The sequence below is a fragment of the Scleropages formosus genome, chromosome 4, assembly GCF_900964775.1.
Source record: "Scleropages formosus chromosome 4, fSclFor1.1, whole genome shotgun sequence".
Taxonomy (NCBI): domain Eukaryota; kingdom Metazoa; phylum Chordata; class Actinopteri; order Osteoglossiformes; family Osteoglossidae; genus Scleropages; species Scleropages formosus.
This window is the reverse complement of record NC_041809.1, coordinates 38,467,340-38,483,776: the sequence shown is the minus strand read 5'-3', so window position 1 is coordinate 38,483,776 and position 16,437 is coordinate 38,467,340. Positions and strand designations below refer to the sequence as shown.

Sequence of the window (16,437 nt, the reverse complement as noted above, 5' to 3'; positions counted from 1 at the left end):
CTTGTGGACCGACATCTCCTTTGTCTCCTGGGTCACCGAGTGTTCCGGGCGTGCCAGACAGACCTCCTGCTCCTATAGCACGCGCACACAACACAGAGTTACATTTACATTCATTCATCTGGCAGACGCTTCTCTCCACATCGCGCTGCAGCAGAACACCGAACTCAGAGCAACAGGGCTGTAACCGGACGAGCTGACGGCAGGGGTGGGACTTCCAGTTCTCCCCGACGTACAACAACGTGCACGACGTGCACCTAAGAGCCTTCGCTCTCTCTCAGCCCCCGTCCGGCACAGTTTTCGTCTTCGCAACTGATGGCGTTTTAAAAGAACAAGCAGGAGGAAGCGTCACGAGGCATTAGGCCTGGTTTAAGGCACAGTGCCGCACACCTTTCGTCGAAAGGCCACGGCTGTGGCTGCAAAGCACAACGAGCACAGTGTTCAAGGTCCCTCCGGCGTCCCGCATGTGAAACTCCGATTTATGTCTCCGTCTTAGTGTGAGGAACAGACCGGAGCGCACGAGCAGACCGAAGCGGCGCGCGCTGACCTGGAAGCCCTGGTTGTCCGGGAAGGCCGGCGTCTCCTTTGAGTCCCGCTGGCCCGGGAAGACCGGGAGATCCCTACGTAGGTGTGGAAGGAAAGCATCACGGCGGCTGTTTCAAGTTTAAACCCGCAGAAGCTAAAGAGGCCCCAGAAGACGGGCCCCAGAATGCATTCTTACCGGAAGGCCTGCGGTTCCGCTCTCTCCCTTCTGACCAGGCAGGCCAGGCTGACCAGGGGGACCAGCAGCGCCCTTTTGCCCCTCGAGCCCTCCCGAGCCAGGGGGGCCGCGTGGACCCTCGGGGCCGAGACGACCTTAACGCATACAACACACAAGTAATTCAGAGCCCACAAGACCGAGGACAGCGAAGCTTCTCGACCCTAAAGCTGCTGCGTTACACATCTCACTTGTCCAATCGTTTACCTTCAGAATGAACCATTTAGCCGCCGGAATTGTCACTGTACTTAAAGATTACGGTCTCTTATCTCTCACAGACACACGACAACAGATATTATCCAAAGTCCAGGTCTTCAGTGAGAACTTCACCTGCCGATCTAACGCCTGCCCTTTCATACTGTCCATGGTGACCACCGGGTAGGTATTTTCTGCTGAAAATTAATTAAAAAAATAAAAGTGACCGAGCTGCATTATCATCTACGATCAAGAAAATGACAGCATCGTTAGTAATCTTCTTGTAATTAGTAATCTTTTATAAATACGCTACTGATGTAGAAATCAGAACTTTCCACTTTAAGAAAACACCTAAGTGACAAAGACAGGTCAGTGTTACATTTGCATTTGATTTGTTTAAAAAACGCCGATAAAAATCACGTTCACTCGGTCAAAGTTCGGTCAGCACAAGTAGCCCTCAGACAAAGATAACTGTGTGTGTGTGTAAAGTTAAGGGTTTCAGAAAGAGTGCCCTTTGAAGAATGCCACGTGTGAAAAGAGGACAAGCCGCACACGAACGTACACGTACACCGAAGACGCTCGATCGTGTGTCTCACGCAGAGGACGAAGGCACAAAAATGAGACGAAGGGACACGAGGAGACACCTGGAGCGTCAAAAAGCTAGACGAGTACGGAGGTCTCAAAGGAGAAGAGCCGAACCTGCAGGAACGAGGTTTAAAGGCGACGTGAGATCCAGAGCTGGGAGACGAAGACGAGCCGGTGAGCGGCGTGTAAACGAAACAAGTCCTTAGGCTGGACGCACGCACGGAGACGGACAGCGGGGAAGTAAGCTGTGCGCGCCGAATGCCTGTCGTTGCTACGTTGGGACGCAGCTCAGCCTCGTGGGGGAGCGAAAGCCCCGTCGAGCGCAGAGCGACGCGACGTGTTCGTTGTAACTTCTTAGAGGCCGAAACGTCGAGGGCATCGTTGACCAGGTACCGTAGTCTAGGCGTAGAGCCGCCGTCCAACGAGATGTCACAACTCGCTGCGTCTTCCTGCCTAACCAGGGAATTCCTCTCATTGGTGCCTCCTTTACCTCCGCTACGAGTTGAAAAGACTGCGTAAGACGGTAAATGTGGACACGATGGAGGAACAGAAAAGCTGCCGCAACGTCTCGCGTAACGATCGCTTTTTTACTGCTGCTGTTCCCCATTTGTTCATGAAAGAAAGCTCGCGTCACTGCCGGTAAAACAGTCCCTCATTCAGGAGCGCTTCCTCCGCTGCCTTTCGCTTCCGGGGTACCGCCGAGCCCCCCCGCAGAGCACACGCAGAAGAGGACGCGGGCCTCGCGGGGTCACGTGTCGCGGGTCGCGGACGAAGGCGTCACATGACAACGACCGGGCGCCGTGACAGCAGAGCCAAGCGTCACATGTCGGACCTTTGCTCTCCTCCGAAATTCACGTGACTTTCAAGTCAGGCAGTCAGAGAACGTGCCCAATCCCTACTTTTTACACATTTCACTGCTTTTTGAAAATGAAAATAATGATTCTCCAAGTATGAAGTGTTTAATAACTTTTTACAGCAAGAAAATTTTAAATTTATAAAATACATTTCATACCCTTTTCTCATGGACATGCCAGTCAAAACGAGCCGTTTGAACGTTGCTATGGCAACCACAAGAAGCCATTTTTAAACAGTTGTTCTCATGCATAACATAAGTCGACACTGGACCAGATATTATAATATTCCTTGAATTTTAATAGACCTGCATATTTCAAATGATTCAAGACTCATTTCTCTAACGCATGTGTATACTGGCAAGGAACATATTAACCACCGACAGGCAAACAAACACAGAAAAGAGATTACTGGTAGTACTACCAGTAACAGCCCTTTTTTTAACATTGGTTTACCACGCTACAGCGATGTAGGTCACATATGTAGAGAATACTGCACGCTGAGTGGCCAGAGTTCAGCAGTTTTTACACCAGAGGATAAGAGAACTGTGAGTGGAACCAAAAACATGAAAGGAGATGAAATTCATTCATTGAACTGAAAGAAATGCATGTGTGACAGAAAAACTGGGTGACCCTAAGACCCTAAAGGTGAGGGGGGGGGTGAAGAAACACAGGGGTGTGACCGATAACGGCCAGTGGCCAGTGATTCAGGGACAAGGAGCACAGAAACAAAGAACTGTGGCTGCTGATAACCGAGTAAAAAGGGGGGGGGGGGTACATGTGGGGCACAAAAAGGAGGAAAAACCAGTCCATTGCGGTCCATTGTGGTCCACTGTGCTCCACGCTGGTCCATGCTCTCATTCTGCAATGTTTTTTACAGCGTGCCAGTTTGCACTCTGGTTTCATCTACTTCTCTCTTAAGTTCTCTGGGACACTGGAACCAGTAGCTTTCATTTTTAAGCACATTTGCGTGACTCCAATCGCGTCCCGATCGACTTAGCAGCTACGGACTATAGAACAAAGAAACCAGGTGGCAAAATAGGCATGCCGTACTGCCGAGGTTACTTTTACACTTACCGCTTCCTCCTGGGGCACCCGGAGGCCCTGCGCTACCTTTGGGCCCCGCTCGTGACGGACCGGGGGGACCCGGAGGTCCGACGTTTCCGGAGTATCCGGGTATGCCGGGCGTTCCCGTCTCACCCTTTCGTCCAGGGAAACCGGGGCTTCCAGGAAGACCAGGGACGCCACCGCCTCCCTTTGGTCCTGGAAGGGAGGTAAACGCAGCAGCGCGTAAGGAAAGAGCAGGAGGAGCACACTGCAGGTTAGTGGCACCCCTCACATACATTTCTGCATTAACTACACTTCTGGCAGTTTCAAGTCTTTTATAAAATTGTTGGCGATGCAGAGAGAAAAAAAATCCGTTTCTAAGAGCAGAATGGCAAAAATAAGAGTTTATCCCTACATTTGCATTTGCACTGTGCTGTATTTGCAGTACATGATAATGTCTAGGTCATAAAAAGTGATCACCTTTATTTTCCATAATGCGTGGTTCAGTGAAATGAACTTGTGGATCAGCTGTAGCACAAAATTATGAAACAGGTAAAGTCAAAAGAATGTTGCAACTGTAACCATGTAGAAAAATCACCTGGTAACCCTGTGGGACCTGGAACACCAAGGCGACCCGAGCCAGGCTGACCTAGAAGAAAAGAGAAACTTGATTTCAAGACTTTTTTCAGCTGAAAAACAGCACTTTGTTTGGGATCTCTGGTCGTACTGTCCACTGGGAAGATGTTTTGCTTTGATTATCTGACCCGGGTCTCCTTTCACCCCAGACGGTCCAGGTATGCCATCGCGCCCAAGCGGGCCTTTGTCTCCTGGCAGCCCAGGCGGTCCAGGACGGCCTGGTTCTCCTGGCTGACCTGTTGGCCCATCAGCGCCTGGGGATCCTGGAGCTCCATCGAAGCCTTTTGGTCCAGGAATACCCGGAAGGCCTATGATCGGAACCAGATAAGATACCATGAGGCACTTGCTAACATTTTTCAAAGGTTGGCTTCATTGAGTAATGGCTTTCCGAAGGACAGAAAGGACTTTGTGTGCAGGTACGTGTGTGTGTGTAGCCTGCGCGTGTGTGTACATGTACCTGGAATTCCAGGGAGTCCTGCGTTTCTCTTTTCTCCTGGACTGCCAGGCAGACCCGGTAAACCCGGTGCACCTGACTGGCCTTTGGGTCCTGGGATTCCAGGGAATCCAGGTTGTCCCAGTTCACCCTAGGAAACGTTGAAGAAGAACAGAGCTAAACTAACTAACACAATGTGTGCTGCCAAGTAGTCCAATGACAGTATTACAGTTTTGAAGTAATCAAGATAGCAATATTTGTAATCATTTGTAGAAAGCATATCAGGTTTAATGTATGATTTTGTCCCTGCTAACAATAACTACAAATCAATGCTCGCGTTATATTTGCTGAGCATGACAGACACGACTGCATGACTGTGGCCTAATGGATGATGTAAGATGAACATTTTTTGTTGGCTCACATAGGAGTCATCTTGTACCTTGGTACCTGGATTTCCTGGGACTCCAAACCCAGGAGGACCAGGATCACCCTTCTCTCCCCTGAAACCAGGGGTGCCTGGCTGTCCAAGTGGGCCCGACCTTCCTGGCTGTCCAGGGTTACCTTTCACCCCACTGGGACCTGGAGAAGGAAAATGCCATTCATAAGAGTCTTTGCCTTTTCGGAGGGGGGAGGGAGGAAGGGATTACACCAAAGGCTGGTGGTTACCTGGGAATCCCATCTCGCCCATATTGCCTTTTGGTCCCGGTGGTCCTGGGGACCCTGGTTCACCCGGGAGCCCAGGCTCTCCTTTGGGTCCTACACATAGATGTTACCTTGGTAGTTATAAAGAACCTGCAGCCCTGAACCCTGCCATGCTGAAGAACTATGTGTAACTGTGCACTGGACACAAACCCCTGTTCCTACTGTGTTAAGCGGAAAGTATCTGGTTTCCTTTGTGGAAGACAAACTAGCAACTTTTTCGTCAAAAGTCGATCACTGCTAACTAAATAGTAAAGTTGATCAGAAAATGTCACTGGTCCAAATACTTTGAAGAAGTTTAATGGTGTCTGATAACGTTGTCTTGCTGAACTGATACCTGGAGGTCCCGGCTGTCCTGGTATTCCGTCAAGTTCAGGAAGACCAGCATCTCCTGGGAGTCCTTGCGCACCCTTGTGTCCCGACACTCCGGCTGCACCTATAGAGCAGACATTACAAACACTGCTCTGAGTTCACAGTGTACTGCACTGAGCAGTGAGAGCACTTACATCCTTCTCCTAGGGCACAGTTGATATGCCTGGCATGAGCTCACCTGGAAGACCCTCTTCTCCCTTTGCTCCCTGTAGCTGCTGCACGACAAGTCTTGGGCCAGGGGGACCAGGAATACCAGGATCCCCTCGATCCCCCTTTGGCCCAGGAGCACCTGGTCCACCAGGTTGCCCGGGAGAGCCACCCTCACCTGGATAGGGATTAGTTAAATCATATTGGGAAAAATTTCCAGTGTTTAGTATATATGAAATATACTCTAAATAAAATGGAATGCAGATCGGTGCCTTTTGGTCCTGTGAGTCCAGGAACACCAGAGTTTCCTGGAGGTCCAAGAGGGCCTGCGGTGCCCATCACCCCCATCTCTCCTTTGGGGCCTAACGAGACATCAAAATGACAATGTCCTCACAACATGTCCCTTCCATAGCCGATCTCAATTTTAACCTTAACAGTTACAGCAAAGGTCACAGAGAATCAGAAGAATTCATTTACCAGGAAATCCAGGAAGTCCCTCTCGACCCGTTTGACCAGAAGAACCAGGAGGACCCATAGAGCCTGGGAGTCCAGGGGAGCCCGGTTCCCCTTTAACCCCTGGGAGTCCTGGGATGTTCGGCCTCGGGGGTCCAGGGTCCCCTTTGTCACCATTCGCTCCAGGGAACCCTGGGAGGACATGAGTATATTCACGAGGACTTCCAAGTGCCTGGGCCTGTAACTGCCTTCTTCATGCTTTACAGTGCGCATCCAATGGATAAAATATCTCAGTAATACTTTCTAAAAAGCAATGGGAGATAGATGTTGCGCTGCGAAATCTAGGGATACAATTGTACCACATGGTTAGTTTCCAAAGAGATTCACTGCAGCATACAGTTTCACAAAGTATGTCTAACCCTTTGCACAAAGCTGTGCATCAGTGCTATCTGCAGATATCTAACACAATTACAGCTAGAACAATGTTTCAATCCAAAATCAGAAATTACCACTGAAAAATCTACATATCCTACAATGTGTTAAGATACCACACATCCTCCACACTTTACACTCATACAATTTCTCAAATAACTGAAGCAATTTACTCAGCATTGACTACTTTGAACACCACATACCTGGAGATCCTACAGCACCTGCGGGACCTGGAGGGCCAGGAGGACCCTGAAGCCCAAAGGAAGTAGCACCAGGGGGCCCAGGAGCTCCAGGGGTCCCAGGAATGCCTGGATCCCCTGTGATAGAAAGACACGACCAAAAGGAACCTCTGAATATGGGACCAAAGACTGAGAGCTGCAACCAGAGTCCTTTGTGTAAGACTGGAGACCCAGCTAGACTAGGTGGCACTCAACTTGCTTCTCGCCATAAGCTGATGTGTTCTCTCAACATTGCTCTGCCTCTGAATCTGTCCTTAACCAGCCTGCTGTGTTTTGTGCTCTACCAGGTAAACCTTCAAACACCTTCCGGTGACGTGCTGGATACTCGGCAGTCGCCAGCAACACATACGAAAAGATGCACTACGTTGTGGGCAGTGTGATAACTGCTAATGTTTGTGACAAGAGTGGGTTGGAGGAAATCAGTGTCGGACCTCATCTCGAGTTGCATTGCTCACCGTCACCGGACAGGACAAAATTCTGCACTATTTCACAACTATTTTCACCTTTGGGTCCTGGAGCACCATCAACTCCTGATCGCCCAGGCTGGCCAGGGATCCCTGGGAAACCAGGGTCTCCTTTAGGGCCTTGCGTTCCTTTGCTACCAGGAAATCCAGGAGGTCCTTCAGGTCCTGGCAGCCCAAACCCAGGGTCACCCTGTAATTAAAAAATAAGACATTTAATTTCAGCTATGAAAGGCATAAATTGTTGCGTCTTCTGGTCCATCAGAACTCTGAAGGATTTGCCTGAAATGAGAAGCACTGTGTTGAAATGGCAATTTCTCTGGATATTGCAGTCTCTCACCTTGGCCCCTGGGGGGCCTGGCAGCCCAGGGAGGCCATCTAATCCAGGTGGTCCTGGGCTGCCAGAGCTTCCAGGCTGACCTGGTGTCCCAGGGAATCCTACACAAGACAACAGTCATTGTAATGTAACAAAAGCTTTTTTTCTCCAGACAGGAGATAAGGCAACATAGTAAAACCTCAAAATTTAACCTCACTTGTAACTATGTAAATGTTACCCATTAGCATCAAATTTTGTAACTTAATATTTCCTTCACTTCCCCAATTTCTTCTGAAAAGATTAAATAAGCTCCCAACTTCACATGAGTATTCAAAATGCAGAACACCAGAGTGAGAAAAACTGCAGCCAACATTTACTAGACTCAAGGACATTTGCTTTTTGTGTTGCTTTTTCGCCCCTATCTGTGCTTGTTTGTGTCACTGTACCAAATGTTACTGTTGATCATTTGGATACATGAAGCCAATTTTACAGCTTAAAGCTTGCCCCATGCCGTTGAAGACCTGTTTTTTTGGATCATATGATAAATAAATAATTAATAATTCTCACGCTTATTGCACAAGAGCTTTAGTTCCAGTATCTGAACAGTTTGCTCAAGCTTACCTTTGACTCCTGGAGGACCCGGTAAGCCAATGCCAGGAAGTCCAAGGTCTCCCTTTGCTCCAGGCAACCCTGGGAACCCAGGCTGTCCAGGCTGGCCGGACTCACCTGGAGAAACAACACTGATGTTACAGAATGACATTCTGCAATTGTGAACACACCATCCTCTTCAAGTATTGAACACAGGTGAATTCTGTACCAGGAGGTCCTGCGATGCCAGGCTCGCCACTCAGCCCTATAGGACCAGGGACACCCTTCGCTGAAACAACCTGGCCTGGCTCACCTTTTTGACCTGTGGGCAGCAACCTCTCCTTAGCACACTGCCACAGCAAGGTCAGCATATGGTCATAAAATGCTGCACAGAATTTGGAAACGACTGGAATCTTACCTGGGGGACCAGGTGGACCTGCCCGCCCCGATACACCTTGGACACCTTTCTCTCCTGGAGGCCCTTGAAGGCCAAACCCTGGTGCTCCTGGAGATCCCCTGTCCCCAGGAATGCCTGGGATTCCAGGTTCCCCTGGTGGGCCATGTTCCTCTTTAACGAAGAGAGATCCCTACAGATCCAAAATCAACAAAAGAACTTTACGTACTGCAGCACTTTCATGTCCTGTAGAAGAAGTGCAGAACAGAGCAGAGCGGCATTTTGCTAATGCCGATAGTAAGATGAGGTCACTGAAAACTCCATTACAGAAGAGATGAAATAATACATCCTTCAGAAGTCACAATGTCACCCAGTATCCTGAGATCTCTACAGCTTCTGATCAGACTTTCTTCTTTTATAGTAATATAGTCACCCAGCAGTTCCACATATTGATCAGCGGGTTTAACAGGAAGAACCTGTAGTGCAGCACACTGGCTCCTCAATGTACAAACCAAATTGGGACAGGAAATCTGTTGGTATCTCATTTTGGTCGTAACTCCAAAGTCACATGTACCACCTAAGCCTCAATCACTCACAGACACACACACACACACACACACACACACACACACAGTCTGAAACCGTTTGCCCCAAGTGGGGTCGCAGCAAAGCGGAGCCTAACCCGGCAACACAGGGCGCAAGGCTGGAGGGGGAGGGACTCGAACCCTAGACCCACCAGGGAGCAGAACCCGGCCAAACCCGCTGCGCCACCACACCCCCTGGTTTAATAAACATCTCTGTCAAAGTTACTATAAATAAAAAATAATTTGTACAACTTTTTACTTCAATACTTGCATTAACCTGGAGCCACATTAAAATAAGACCAACAAAGTGATTAAAAAAAGAAAAGAAAAGAACTTTTCGATGAAAACTTCCAGCACATTTCAGACCTAACAAGCTGTACTTTAATTCTGCACATATGGAATCTCTGTTTAACATTGTTTTTTCACTGCTTACCAACACAGTAACACGTTGTGATGCTTACTGTGCTATTACGTGTACTGCACATGTACTTGACTGGAAGGCACAGGCAAATTTCCCTTTTAACCAAAATAAACAATAAAGTCCGAAATAAATTGAAATGACTGAATGGAACTGAACTAATTCAATGTATTTAAACATTCTTCTTGTTAATCTAAGCAGAAAATCAGCTGTAGATCTTTCTACTCACAGGTAACCCTATTGGTCCAGGTGAACCTGGGATTCCGTCTTGGCCAGGTCTTCCATTCAGGCCAGGTAGACCAGGTGGACCCGGAAAGCCCGTGTCTCCTTTATCGCCCTTCATCCTACCAATAGAGACAGCATCTCCCGGGTCTCCTTTCTGTCCTGCAACACCTGGCGGTCCTTGGTCCCCAGGCAATCCCTGGAAACAGAGAGAGATTTTGCAAAGGCCTTGCTGAAAGTCATCTGAGCTCCTAGTAGAGTGGAATTATACAGAAATATATACTAAATCAATTAAAAAACACAAATATAAAGAGGCACAACGAAAAAATTAAAATGCAGGTTTCTTACTGGAGGGCCAGATTGTCCAGGGATTCCTGGGATCCCTTTGTCACCTTTAATCCCAGGTGGTCCTGGAGGACCTAAACCCCATAGATGGCCATAGACATTTTGTGAAGGACATGAAGAGAACTTGCATGCATGTCCAGTCAAAGGCATACGGTGATGGACGTGAACAGAACGGTGTACGGTCAGTCAACAGCCTGCTCTCGTGGACTTAAAGAGGAGAATAAGAGTCACGCATGAGTTATAAACTTGGAAGAGAAAACGCGATACCTGTGAATCCGGATGGACCGGGAGGACCCGGAGGCCCCGGAATGGCATCGGCACCGGAGAAGCAGTTAATGCAGGTCTCCCCTTTGTCACCTGCAGAAACAGAACGCGTGTCATTACCTGTCACCCAGCTGTACGTGGAGTTAGAAAGCAATGTCGTTTCAGTGTAATTCACGAGCAACGGCCTTCAACAGCATGTACCCGGCTGCCCTCTGTCTCCTGGAAATCCTTGCTCTCCCCGAAGGCCTGGAAGCCCTGGCGTCCCCCGAAGGCAGAGCCCATTTCCAGATGATGTTCCTGGCAGCCCTGGGGGCCCCGGGGGGCCCGGAGGCCCAGGCTGCCCGTCTCTCCCCGGCAGTCCAGGCAAAGATACTCCTGGCTGTCCCTCATTACCTCTCTGCCCTCTGTCCCCAGGAAAACCGGGCTGACCAGGTGAGCCTGGGGAGCCAAACCCTACAGCAAGTGCAACACAACAAAGGTGAAACAACATGGGTCAAAGGGTCTCGACGCAAACTTCACAGACCGATATGAACAGAACAGTCACACTTCACGCAGCGCCTTGGTCCACTGCTACATTGTCTCTTACCTGGAGCACCTGGCTGTCCAGGAAGTCCCGGAAGACCTGCAGGGGCAGAAACAGACAACTGTCAGCGAGGAAACCATTTTCAGCACGTAGAGTTAAATGCATAAACGCTCACTCTCCACACAGACCAAGTGGGGATCGAACCCATGTCGAACCCATGTCCAATCGCACCGTCCAGGCACCGTGAGACACCGTGAGACACCAGCAGCAAGTGCCGCACCACCATGTCTCCCATTTTAACCACGACTTCATGTTTTCAATGCAGTTATTTCAGTGCGTCTGCTATTCTGGTGAAGAAATTTATATCAACGTATGAAGTTAAACATGGACTCCGGAAACACCTACCTGGTGGACCTGACTCTCCTTTCTGCCCAAGCTGTCCAGGTAAACCAGGCTCTCCCTTTGGTCCTTCACTGATACGATTCGAACCTGTCACCACCTGCAAGGTACCAGTTTGTCGTTACATGTAGTCCACCACAAGACCTTCACCTTCAACCTTCTCGTCCGTGCGGTAAACGATTTACTTGTTAAACTCATACTTTAGAACATGACCGCTGCCCATTGCACACCTCTTCAAATCACGACCATTCTGTAAAAATGAAAAGCCTCTAAGGAGACGCGATTAACGGCTCGAGGTTTAGGACACCACCTCAAGAATTGAAGACTTGGGAATTAAGAACATTTGTGTACTCATACAAATGCAACTGAATATACTATATTTATACTTAGAAAAATAAGTTTTCGGTTTAGGGTCACGATACATTAAAACATAGACTTACTGCACCCGGGAGGCCTGGGAGACCGCGGTCTCCTTTCTCGCCCTGAGAAGCAGAGATTTTCTATTAAAAACGACCTCATGGCCTGTGCAGGTCAGTTAGAAGGCTTCAGAGAGAGCCCAACTATTCGATTATAAAATTTGCTCCTTCATTTTCTTACTTGATACATGACTTGTAGAAGTACGTTTACATTTGTTCATTTAGCAGACACTTTTCTCCGAAGCGACTTCCAACAAACTCTACGTAGCGTTACCAGCCCACACCTGAAGAAAATAATTTAACTGCACATTCAGTCAATAGGCGACGAACGACAAACTGGAACCCGAGCGTTCGGAACCCATCCAAGAAATCCTTGTTGTACAGCAAGTAGACTAGAGACGGTAATAAAGAAAATCTTACCGTAATACCATGCGTTCCGGGCAAACCCGGACCCCCAGGCTCTCCATTCGAACCCTGTTAGAAACAGAGCAGGTGGTTCGGTGACAGGAGTGACACTTCCCTGCTGACAGCCATAGAGCTCCATAAACCTTGTCGCACCTCCACGATCCTCCTGACACAGCAGCACACTTCTGCACACCCCTGCAAAGACTCACCGGGAAACCGACTGGTCCAGGATCACCATCTTTCCCTGGCTTCCCCTAGATGGAGAGGAGTTACACACACACACACACACACACACACACACACACACACACACACACACACACAGATTACACGCTGTTAAACAGAACATTCAGCTCATCCCTGATTTCCCACCCCGCCAGTGCAATGCCACCCATCTGTCCATATGCTCCTCCGGTTACTCGTCCCGAGCTACTTTTTCCCCATCAGCAAGTATCTGCGCGACTGCTTCCTGGCCCCCCTGTGAGCGTCTCGAGTCTCTCTGCAGCTTTCTCTTACTTTCCAATGCAGACCCGTCCTCAGCTTTCAAAATATGAAAGTGACAACCTGATGGTTCATACAATAAGGTACGAGGAGGTGTTTGACTTACAACAAGGTCATCGGAACAGAGCCCTACTGCCTGTAGCAAAACGCCTAGTTAACGTCACGCATCTTTCGCAGTTCGGGGTCCCGAAGAGCAGTTTCTCGGTGCACGCGGGAGGACGCAGGCTTGCGGGTTGGTTTGCCTCAGCCATGGGCATCAGGAACGTATGAGCGCCACTTACCCTCTTGCCTGGTTCCCCAGGCTCCCCCTTCTCACCCTTCGGACCACCGGGAGGACCCTAAGGGAGAAGCAACTCCATGAAGAAGGCCAGTACTTCTCAAGGGTTGCCGTTATTGAAGGAGGGCTCTTAGAAGTAAATGCCACTGGCGATAAAAAATAATCTTTTCTTTTCACAGGTATAAAGCAATATTCTCTCAGTCTTACACTGATCGCAACCCCCCCCCCCCTCCCCTCCCCCTTTTGCTCCATAACTACCTCTCCGGTGTTTCTTTTTACTGTTTCTGCAGTAAAAATTCAGCACGGCGATATTGAGCACACACGACATCAATATTTCTTCATTAAAAGCCACGACATTAAACAAAAAAGCAACATTTTTCCTTTAGAATTCCCTTAAAGCTCGTAGACAGTCCCGGTGACTCTCAGGACCCGAGCAGCTCTGTGAGAGCTCAGAAGAAATACCCTGGTTATGGAGCTCATCTGCAATTAGTCTCATGGTTTCATGTGGCCTCCTGCTCTATCGGAAAACATGTTTTAAAAGAGACATTTCAAGTTCATAACAGATGATGGAAACCTACGAGAGGCCCAGGAACCCCAGGTTTCCCAGGTGGACCAGGTGGTCCCTGATCCCCCTGAGAAGAAGCAGAACATGATTATGAGCATGATTGCAATGCAACCTTCTTAGCATAGTTTTACTCTTTGTGCGCCTCTACAAACTTTATCAGCAGAAAATAACGGCATAATGACATAATTACATCAGAATGTAAATGGAATTCAACATCAAACTAGAAGCACAGTACATGTATGGAGAATAAAGAAAACACGTACGTATATATATATACATATGATATGGAGCGGTGGAGAGGGTAACATCTGAACACAAATGGATTTTTTTCTATTAAAATTGAATTCGATTCATTTTTATAGAGTGCCCTTCTCGCACACGCACACACGCACACACGCACACACGCACACACGCACACACGCACACACGCACACACGCACACACGCCTGTACTGCCATCTGCTGGCAGGGGGACAAGGAGCTCAGCGGGCTCCTTACCGAACGACTGCTTTTCGCGGGAGCTGGGAAGCGGGCGGCCAGTCCAAGGGAGCAACGGCACAGCCGTATCAGTTAATACATGCGGCAGTTTTGAATCGACACACCTTGTTTCCCCTCCGCACCTCCGAATCCCTCGCTTGCTTCTGCTCACGAATGAGGCCGGGGGGCCCCGGTTGCCCACGCATTCCTTGTTCACCCTGCACGTACATGAAGACGCACAAAGCAGCATCGGTTACAACGGCGCACGTGAGAATGTGAGCGCCGAGTGGGCTGCGCAACAGCGCCGTTCCTACCTTCTTCCCCTTCTCTCCTTGGAAGTTCAGGCCCATGTTACCCTGTGGATCGACAGAAATGAACCGGTCATTTAAACACTGTAAAAATCATTGCTACGCTGCAGAGAGGCATTTAAAGAAATGAACACATTAATGGTGAATGGGCTCCAGAAAGACATTATTGATGAATAGATTAACTTTGAACTATAAGAAGAAGAAACAACTATACTGCTCGTTGGTTCAGCTGTTCATTGTGTTGAGTGAGTACGCAAGATGTTAAAATCTTACCTTGGGCCCTGGAGGCCCCGGTGGTCCAGGCCTCCCCTAAAAATGCAACAGGATTAAGTAACGATTAAATAATATACAGTAAATAACCAAAAAGTTAAACTCATATTTTCAATTGCATGATAATCAAATGAGTCTGCATACAAATATGAATAAGGAAGCAATGCTTGATTTGATATGGGGGGGGGGCAGTGGGTTTGACTGGGTCCTGCTCTCCGGTGGGTCTGGGGTTCGAGCCCCGCTTGGGGTGCCTTGCGACGGACTGGCATCCCATCCCGGGTGTGTCCCCTCCCCCTCCGGCCTTACGCCCTGAGTTGCCGGGTAGGCTCCGGTTCCCCGTGACCCTGTATGGGACAAGCGGTTCGGAAAGTGTGTGTGCGTGTGTGCGTGCGCTCGATGTGGATGCAACGCAGAAAGATGTACCTGAAAGCCTGGGGGTCCGGGTGGTCCTGTTGGGCCTGCTAGTCCCGGAAGGCCTTGACTGCCCTGAGAGATGATGGATGAGCGTCAAAAACACACCACTGTACTCAGAGACAACCAAGTCCACTTATGTCAGTAAACAACTGAGTCCTAAACCGCAAACACAAAGAGCCAAGGAGCCTTTGAGAGCCTCCAGAATGCGAGTGAATGACCCAGCACCACTGGAAGAAAGCAAACCACACGCTCTGACATGGCATGGAGCAGAAATTTGAAAGCACTCTGTTCACAAAGGACTAAACTAAGAATATCACTGCTGGGGTTGTGTCCAGTTGGAAGGTAAAATTTTGGTGGACCTGCCAAACATAATAATAAACTCATCATGGGGAACTTACAGGAACACCTGGAAGTCCAGGCGAGCCCGGTTCTCCCATCTGTCCGAATGGACCCGCCGAGAGGATCAAACCAGGGTCTCCCTATTGAGAGAAAAAACTCTGCACTCAGTCACGCACACGTGCACGCGCACACACACACACACACACACACACACACACACACACACACACACACACACACACACACACACACACACACACACACACACACACACACACACACTACAAGGAATACACACTTTATTTCAGACAGTTCTTTCAACACTGCTGCAAAAAACATAACCTAAAATAAGAAGTAGTAAACTTTATTTTGTTGCTTTGTTAATGCTTTTAAGATTCTCTAATATCAATTTTGGACTTAACAAATATGCACCAAAATGTAAATACGTATATTAATTTATCCTTCCAACCTGACATGTTAACATACAAGTTACAATATACTATTTTACTGAAGGGGGGTGCGCTGGTGCAGTGGGTTGGACCAGGGTCCTGCTCTCCGGTGGGTCTGGGGTTCGAGCCCCGCTTGGGGTGCCTTGCGACAGACTGGCGTCCCGTCCCGGGTGTGTCCCCTCCCCCTCCGGCCTTACGCCCTGTGTTGCCGGGTTAGGCTCCGGTTCCCCGCGACCCCGTATGGGACGAGCGGTTCAGAAAGTGTGTGTGAGTGTGTTGCATTTTATTGAAAAAATAGGGGATTGAAAGGAAAATTCTTGCCTTTGCGCCCGGTATACCAGATGGACCCTGAAGAAAAGGAACATTTTGGATAAGTTCAAGGAGACATTAAAGCAGGTTTCAGATGTAACAAGCAGGTGCTAACAGAAGATCTTTCTCTTCATGCACAAACGAAGGATGAGCCAGACTTTTCAGAGAAGATCAAGTGGGAAACATGATACTAATTTGCTATTAAATGATCTGACGGCTGATATTGACATTTACATTTACTCGATATGCGCTCACTTCGTAAAATGGTTATCTTACCGGGGGACCTTGTACCCCAGGAAAGCCAGAGTTTCCAGGCAATCCTCGTTCACCCTAGGAACACGAAACGGGGTT

The 16,437-nt window shown here is 48.8% G+C and overlaps 1 protein-coding gene across 11 annotated transcripts in view; it reads right to left on the bottom strand.

The window, feature by feature from the left end:
• LOC108934306 (collagen alpha-5(IV) chain-like) overlaps positions 1 to 16,437 on the bottom strand; it is a 34,216-nt gene that overhangs the window by 4,522 nt on the left and 13,257 nt on the right. For 7 of the 11 annotated variants that reach the window (XM_018751906.2, XM_018751901.2, XM_018751907.2 and 4 more), the window contains 38 exons: positions 16,363 to 16,416; positions 16,099 to 16,125; positions 15,388 to 15,468; positions 14,999 to 15,061; positions 14,579 to 14,614; positions 14,312 to 14,353; positions 14,123 to 14,215; positions 13,535 to 13,588; positions 12,961 to 13,017; positions 12,388 to 12,432; positions 12,194 to 12,247; positions 11,798 to 11,839; positions 11,364 to 11,457; positions 11,022 to 11,057; positions 10,637 to 10,888; positions 10,439 to 10,528; positions 10,175 to 10,245; positions 9,834 to 10,025; positions 8,627 to 8,795; positions 8,438 to 8,530; positions 8,242 to 8,346; positions 7,645 to 7,742; positions 7,347 to 7,497; positions 6,808 to 6,921; positions 6,197 to 6,364; positions 5,992 to 6,081; positions 5,751 to 5,897; positions 5,538 to 5,636; positions 5,168 to 5,257; positions 4,941 to 5,080; positions 4,526 to 4,652; positions 4,197 to 4,376; positions 4,031 to 4,081; positions 3,463 to 3,648; positions 1,085 to 1,146; positions 719 to 852; positions 388 to 617; positions 1 to 72 (listed from right to left, as the gene is read on the bottom strand). In XM_018751906.2, the coding sequence (XP_018607422.2) occupies positions 1 to 72; positions 388 to 617; positions 719 to 852; positions 1,085 to 1,146; positions 3,463 to 3,648; positions 4,031 to 4,081; positions 4,197 to 4,376; positions 4,526 to 4,652; positions 4,941 to 5,080; positions 5,168 to 5,257; positions 5,538 to 5,636; positions 5,751 to 5,897; positions 5,992 to 6,081; positions 6,197 to 6,364; positions 6,808 to 6,921; positions 7,347 to 7,497; positions 7,645 to 7,742; positions 8,242 to 8,346; positions 8,438 to 8,530; positions 8,627 to 8,795; positions 9,834 to 10,025; positions 10,175 to 10,245; positions 10,439 to 10,528; positions 10,637 to 10,888; positions 11,022 to 11,057; positions 11,364 to 11,457; positions 11,798 to 11,839; positions 12,194 to 12,247; positions 12,388 to 12,432; positions 12,961 to 13,017; positions 13,535 to 13,588; positions 14,123 to 14,215; positions 14,312 to 14,353; positions 14,579 to 14,614; positions 14,999 to 15,061; positions 15,388 to 15,468; positions 16,099 to 16,125; positions 16,363 to 16,416 (3,889 nt within the window). The remainder of the gene's footprint in view (positions 73 to 387; positions 618 to 718; positions 853 to 1,084; positions 1,147 to 3,462; positions 3,649 to 4,030; positions 4,082 to 4,196; positions 4,377 to 4,525; positions 4,653 to 4,940; positions 5,081 to 5,167; positions 5,258 to 5,537; positions 5,637 to 5,750; positions 5,898 to 5,991; positions 6,082 to 6,196; positions 6,365 to 6,807; positions 6,922 to 7,346; positions 7,498 to 7,644; positions 7,743 to 8,241; positions 8,347 to 8,437; positions 8,531 to 8,626; positions 8,796 to 9,833; positions 10,026 to 10,174; positions 10,246 to 10,438; positions 10,529 to 10,636; positions 10,889 to 11,021; positions 11,058 to 11,363; positions 11,458 to 11,797; positions 11,840 to 12,193; positions 12,248 to 12,387; positions 12,433 to 12,960; positions 13,018 to 13,534; positions 13,589 to 14,122; positions 14,216 to 14,311; positions 14,354 to 14,578; positions 14,615 to 14,998; positions 15,062 to 15,387; positions 15,469 to 16,098; positions 16,126 to 16,362; positions 16,417 to 16,437) is intronic. The other 4 variants (XM_018751911.2, XM_018751908.2, XM_029250987.1 and 1 more) reach the window with 3 other exon arrangements.